We start from the raw sequence: 6,915 nt of genomic DNA, 5'->3' as shown, positions 1-6,915 counted from the left end.
TAAAGATAGCTAACATTTTCTTAGGACTCTTAACATGCCAGGCATGGTTGCTGTGATCCCACTGAATTTACTACAAGCCTTTCACTGGAAATTGACCAGCAGCTGTAGCAATATGCAAGTGTGACGTGGCCTTGGAACCCAAGAGATGGCCAGGGCGTCCACACTACCCTCTAATCACGGAAGTCAGGGGCTACCTTATTTCTCATCCACCCCTCCCCGGAGCCTCTGACATTCCATAAAGATTTACCAAACTGAAACCCCAATCCCCATTACTTAACATCAAACATAGTAAACACCCCGCCAGGCTCCTCTGTCCATGGGATTCTCCAGGCAAGAACACTGGAGTGGGTTGCTATTTCCTTCTCCAGGGGAATCTTCCCAACCCTGGGATGGAACCCGGGTCTCCCGCATTTAGGCAGACTCTTGACCAGCCGAACACTCCGCACGCTTGCTGAACTGAGCCCCGTGGAAAACCAAGCAGGAGAGAATTTTTAATTGCCAGGGAAAAGTTTATTTTCATTTCAAGTTAACATGACAGTGAGGTTCTGGGAAACCTTCACAGATGCGATCACATCACAGATCGCATTGTTCAGACACGTGACAAATACTTTGCCTGTTTCTTCCGCGGATGTCCTTCAGGGCCACCTGACACGTGTTCCCCTTCCTGAAACCTTCATCACCTCTGATACATCGGTCGTGACTGTGCTTTTCATGCAGCGTTTATGATGCTGTCAAATCATGCCTGTCAATAGGTCCCTGTTAGCTTAAGCTTTTAACGTCTGTGAAATGCTAGAAATATACATTTTTTTTTTTCAGAAAGAATTTGTTTAAAGCTTCAAAACCCACAAAGAACAGGACATCAAGAGATCACACCAGTGGGAATTCAAATTTCCTGTTGTGCATTCCAAGCCAAACTTTCAGGTGGTAAGTGGTAATTATGATTATTACAAAGAAACCAGATTTTTCAAATACACTGAAACATAATGGAGATGTAAGTTATTTTGAGGCAAATGCTTAAAAGCTCATTGTGAACCTAGAGGTAAATGTATCCTTTGTTGGCTGTTACCCGTGTACAGATTAAACAATCAATGCTATACAAAGCTGTGTGTTAACAACATCTGCAAAAGTCCTTCCACTGATTTCAGCCTCAAACACAATGTTCTGACATCATAAAAGGTCTTGTATCCATGTGCATGACCGTGTCTAACTCTAAGCAAATATGATCGTCTTAACACGTAAGTTGGTGACAGTGGCTTTAGATATGTTTTGCGTGATAACCGCAATAATTCTAACACACTAGTAACATGCTCATGCATTCTCTCGTGAGAGTACTGCCTAAAACAACATGACATGCTTTTGGCAAATTACTGGAATGAGAAATCTGAATTAAGAACCCTGCTTGCTTTCCGACTCTGATCCATTCCCAGAGAGGCGGAAGGAATCATTTGTCTTTTTTTTAAGACAAAGAAAGATTTGCAATCTGAAATAACAGGCTCCTGGTTCACCCACCTCATTAGAACTCACTGAAATGCATTCCTTTTTTATAGGTGAGTAATATTACGTTGTGAATATGTACCAAGTGAAGTAAGTCAGAAAGACAAAGACAAACCTACATGATCACATTTATACGGGATTTAGAAAGATGGTATCGATGAGCCTACATGCAGGGCAGCAAAGGAGACACAGATGTAGAGAACAGACTTTTGGACTCTGGGAGAAGGGGAGGGTGGGATGGTTTGCGAGGGCAGCCCTGAAACATGTATACTACCCTATGTGAAACAGAGGACCAGGGCAAGTTGGATGCATGAAGCAGGGCACTCAAAGCCGGTGCTCTGGGACAACCCAGAGGGATGGGGTGGGGAGGGAGGTGGGGGGGTTTCGGGATGGGGGACACATGGTCACCCGTGGCTGATTCATGGGGACGTACGGCAAAAACCACCACAATATGGTGAAGTCATCATCCTCCAACTGAAATAAATTAACTAATTTTTTAAAAAAATTCTGAAATAGCAGACCGTAAGGAGGAGCTCGGGAGATGCTGTCGGAGCTTAGACGCTGCTCAGCGGGGACAAAGGCCCGAAGGCAGACAAAGACTGTCAGGGGGCCTGAGATGCGCTTACACACATTTTTCTCCAAAGTGCCCAGACAGCAGGGTCCACGCGTCCGGGGGTGGGGGGGTGGAGAATAATCCACTGACCCACACTCCCGTGGGATCGAGAAAACCCCCGAGCCAAGAGCGGAGAGACACTGAGACATGTTCGCTACGGAGATGAAAGAGGCCGTCGGACCACAGCTCCGATGTACAGATGAGTGAGCGAATCCACGCCATGTCGCTGCAGCGCCTATACTATCTGAAGGTCACCTAGGTATTCTCCACTCAGGGAACTCTTTGCCCAGAAGGACCTGGTGCTCCAGACTTGGGAACTCTCTCCAGCTGTGCCCCCGTCTGCCAGTCTCCTCCGTGAGCCCATGAAGCCTCTTCCCTGCATTCCTGAGGTCGCAGGAAATGGAATTCAAACGGAAGCGTAATTGTCGCGACAGACTTGAGGCACAGATATCGCTTACCCGCAGGGTCAGGCCAACAAAACCCAAGGACGGGCGTGGACCACCATTCTCTCGTCATGAAATTCGGCATCGAGATGTCATGGGTAGGTCTGCAAGAGCTCGAGGTGTCATGGGTGTGGGCCGTGGATTGCTTATATCTGATTACTCATGTCTTCACAGGCATGGGTCATGGACTGCTTATATCTGATTGTTCATGTCTTCATGGGTATGGGTCGTGGATTGTTAGTATATCTGATTGCTCATGTCTTCACGGGCATGGGTCATGGACTCCTTATGTCTGACTGTTCTTGTCTTCATGAGTACGGGTCATGGACTGCTTATGTCTGATTGTTCGTGGCTTCATGGGTATGGGTCATGGATTGCTTATGTCTGATTGCTAGTGCCTTCGTGGGTATGGGTCATGGACTGCTCATGTCTGATTGCTTGTGTCTCCATGGGTGTGGGTCATGGATTGCTTATGTCTGATTGCTAGTGTCTCCATGGGTGTGGGTCATGGATTGCTTATGTCTGATTGCTAGTGCCTTCATGGGTATGGGTCGTGGACTGCTTATGTCTCATAGCTCGTGTCTTCATGGGCACGGGTCATGGACTGCTTATGTCTCATAGCTTGTGTCTCTGCCACCCCAAACCCCCCACCCATGTGAAATAGCATACATTTCACACACCAATAATTCTGCATTCTGTTAGAGGGGATTTCTTGCACTGCAGAATCACTGAAGTAGGACTTTTAGTTCAGAAACGCCGTTCACCCAAGGGACAGCAGAAGCCAAACAGCATGCTACAAATGACGGACTGGAGACATACGGACCGGAGAGGTGTGTCTCAGCCTCGACCTTCCCTGAGAGAGCTCACCAAAACGCAGTCACACTAACCACATCTGTGAGCCTCTGCTGCCTCTCCTTCAACAGTGATGAGCTTCTAAATATTGCAGACTTCTCGAAGAAAGACACATATCCATGCACAAACATGGATCGCATGAAGAGTACTTCATACGTGTTGCAAATAACACTGGCGGTAATCGCCTTTCAGTCACCAGAAGACGGCAACTTAACCATCATCCGTGATTGGGCAAGATGCTCTTTTACTCAGGGTAAAAAAGCAGCCCGTGTTAGAGTTCAGTAAACACTTAACATTTGGTTCGCTCTCACGCGAGGCTCTCTAGGGGAAATCCTGGTGGCCAGGGCATCAAGTCAGCAGTGGAGTTAGCGCCGCCTCCAGCCGTGGGTCACGCTGTCTGAGAGGCCAGCAGCTCATCTGTGCCCCTTCCTGCCCTCCAGCCGCACAGACGTTGGACACTCACTGCCCATTCGTCCGTCCACGTGAACAGTTGGCCTCGGAAGACGTAACTAACATGCATGTCTCTGTTTATTGCAAACGTTGATTTTCCCCCTCCCCGGGGGGACAGGTGTGTGTGTGTGTGTGTGTGTGTGTGTGTGTGTGTGTGTGGAGGGGGGTCTTGATGGAGCGTCCAGGTGTGTGGGAAGGAAGGAAGGCAGCCAGGGCTTCATTCCCCCAGTGTCGATCCTGGGCGCTCATCCCTGACGCTGCTGGCGGGGCGCCCCCTCCCCACCCCATGCACCCCCAGACGCCGCGATAACGGCTAAGGCCCCCGTCTCCCGTCCTGATTCTCCCGGTCGCACTTGCAGGACAGCCCTGGCGACGAACAACACAGCTGCAGCCACGGCTTCCAGATCAGGTTCCCCAGGGACAGCTGGTTGGGGACGTCCTGCAGGGTCTGGACGTGGCGGGCCACCGCCTCCTGCATGGCCGCCAGGATCTCCTGGAACCGCGGCTCCGACGCCGGGGTTAACGGGTGTCTCTCCCGGGGGTCTCTGGAAATCTCAAACAGCAGGGGTGGGTCGTGGTAGGTGACATACTGCCCGTCACATAAACACACCTGGGTGTGAAAGCATCCGTTGGAGCCCTCAGGGAAGAACTTGGGGGTGAAGAAAAAGGCTTTCCAGATGGACGTGCCTGTGGGGGGACAAGCACAGAAGCGGCTATGGTGGGGACAGGCTCATCAGAGTCACCCCAAAGAGAGCGCGCACCGGAAAACCACCCGTCCGCTTCAAGAAGGCAGAGACTCAGTTACGGATGGACTGGATATATCACACTTAAGGCCCAAAAAAGAGTGAGCATCATAGCTAAAAGGAACAAAGAAAAAGCAAGAAAACATGCATTGTTATCTAACTGCCGAGGAGGAGAAGACAAAGCTTGATTAGGCAATAGCTGTTATAATGCAAAAACTGATTTTTTGGGGGGCCTCGCCTCTAGGGGGGGCCCCAAAGCTGCAACCACTGAAGCCGTGGGCCCAAGAGCCCACAATGAGAGAGGCCCCCGCAATGAGAAACCCACACAGCCCACTAGAGAAAGCCCCTGCACAGCAACAAAGACCCAGGGCAGCCAGAAATAAATAAAATTAGAAAGTTTTAAAAACGTAAGTTCTGTGTTCCATTTGTTGCTGTTGTTCAGTGGCTCAGTCGTGTCCGACTCTTTGTGACCCCATGGACTGCAGCGCGCCAGGCCTCCCAGTCCATCACCAACTCCCGGAGCTTGCTCAAACTCATGTCCATCGAGTCGGTGATGCCATCCAACCATCTCATCCTCTGTCACCCCCTTCTCTTCCTGCCCTCAATCTTTCCCAGCATCAGGGTCTCTTCCAATGACTAAATAGCCAATATTAAAATTTCAGGAAAAAAAATTGATTCACAAACAAATCATTGTGAAATGATTGATTTACTGTTTATCCTACGATGCTATGAGCTTCTGAGAGCTGGCTCTGATAGAGATCTAGAAGCTCCTCTCTACCCCTCCTGGGTAGAAAAAGGTGGCAGAGTTAATGTGTATAAACCAAGTGGAATTAGGTTCAGACTGAAAATGTCCTTTTCCGCCTTATTCTTCCAGCTTTTTTTATAGAAAACCATAGAGACTGTCCCCCTAGAAAGCACCACACACCTACTTAATTCACTCTGATCATCTGTTTGTGTCATGGAAACGGTGGTTTTGTAATTGCATGTATCGAGTGCTCACCCGCGGATTCAAATGCAAAATAAATTAATGGACAACGGAAGACAATTAACACGGGTGTCCACATTCTCCTCCAACACCCCCTGGCCCCAGACAGGCGCATCCGAGGGTGAGTAAGGATAAATATTCCCTGAAGGAGGGCATGGCAACCCACTCCAGTATTCTCAGCTGGAGAATCTCATGGACAGATGATCCTGGTGGGCTACAGTCCATGGGGTCACACAGGATCTGACATGACTGGGCGCACACACACACACACACAGGTTTAAGGACCAGTCAGTAAATAAATCTCAGGCATCCTCACAGGGAGCAGACAGGCAGCTAGGACAAGCGTAGAACTAAGAACTAACTTTTCTGAAGATTTTTTTGGTATGCCATCGAGGCGTCTGCCTTGATATCACCCAATCTGGATTTTTAAAACCTTGTTATAAAAACATACATTGTGCATTCTCTGTATAGTTTCTTGAGACCACTGTGGATCTGCTCGAATGCATTTTATTACACATGCCAGGCTCCACTGGACTCAGAGTTTTCTAGGCAAGAATATACTGGAGTGGGTTGAAATGCCCTCCTCCAGGGGATCTTCCTGACCCAGGGACTGAACCTGCATCTCTTGCCATCTCCTTCACTGGCAGGCAGATTCTTTACCACTGTGCCATCTGGGAAACCCTAGGTTTATAAGATGTGAAGCCTTAGTTCAGGGTCTGTTGTGTTGTTCACCAGGAAACCAAGAACTGACAGTCAAAGGTGTCATTTCAACAGAAAGGAGGCACCTACTGTCACCTTGCATTTCTAATATGTCTATTTAATCCTGTTTTTCAAATTTATTTTGATGGTGCATTTCATCTGGGATTTCTCCATATACTACTAAAAAATTGTTGAGTTAAAAAAAAATTCTTTTGTTTATGGTTAAAATTCCAGTGTACTCTGAAAAAGGTTGTTTTCTGTCTCTGTCACAGATAAATATTTTGACCACCACGGAATGTTAAACTCGGCTATAATTGAGATCCAGTGACCAGAGAAAGGAATTAAACTTTACAGTGAGAACAGAGGGAAACTACAGGCAGCATTTTCTCAAAAACGAAAGTATTCTACGTAGTGATGGGAACAATAACTTGAATTCGGTTTAAATGATGCATTAACATTTAAGAGAAACTGAAAGTCGCTCAGTCGTGTCCGACTCTTTGCGACCCAATGGACTATACACAGGCCATAAAACTCTCCAGGCCAGAATACTGGAGTGGGTAGCCTTTCCTTTCTCCAGGGTATCTTCCCAACCCAGGTATTGAAGCCAGGTCTCCCGCATTGCAGGGAGATTCTTTA

The 6,915-nt window shown here is 48.1% G+C and overlaps 1 protein-coding gene across 1 annotated transcript in view; it reads right to left on the bottom strand.

The window, feature by feature from the left end:
• Window positions 1–338: 338 nt before the first annotated feature.
• The window catches only part of STS (steroid sulfatase), a 156,008-nt gene continuing 149,431 nt past the window's right edge, over window positions 339–6,915 (bottom strand). The window contains exon 10 of the mRNA XM_065915792.1: window positions 339–4,539. Coding sequence (XP_065771864.1) covers window positions 4,166–4,539 — 374 coding nt within the window. The 3' untranslated portion in view covers window positions 339–4,165. The remainder of the gene's footprint in view (window positions 4,540–6,915) is intronic.

Source organism: Muntiacus reevesi, chromosome X (assembly GCF_963930625.1).
Source record: "Muntiacus reevesi chromosome X, mMunRee1.1, whole genome shotgun sequence".
NCBI classification, from domain to species: domain Eukaryota; kingdom Metazoa; phylum Chordata; class Mammalia; order Artiodactyla; family Cervidae; genus Muntiacus; species Muntiacus reevesi.
Note: the sequence above shows the minus strand (reverse complement) of the source record. Positions and strands in the feature narration are given on the sequence as shown.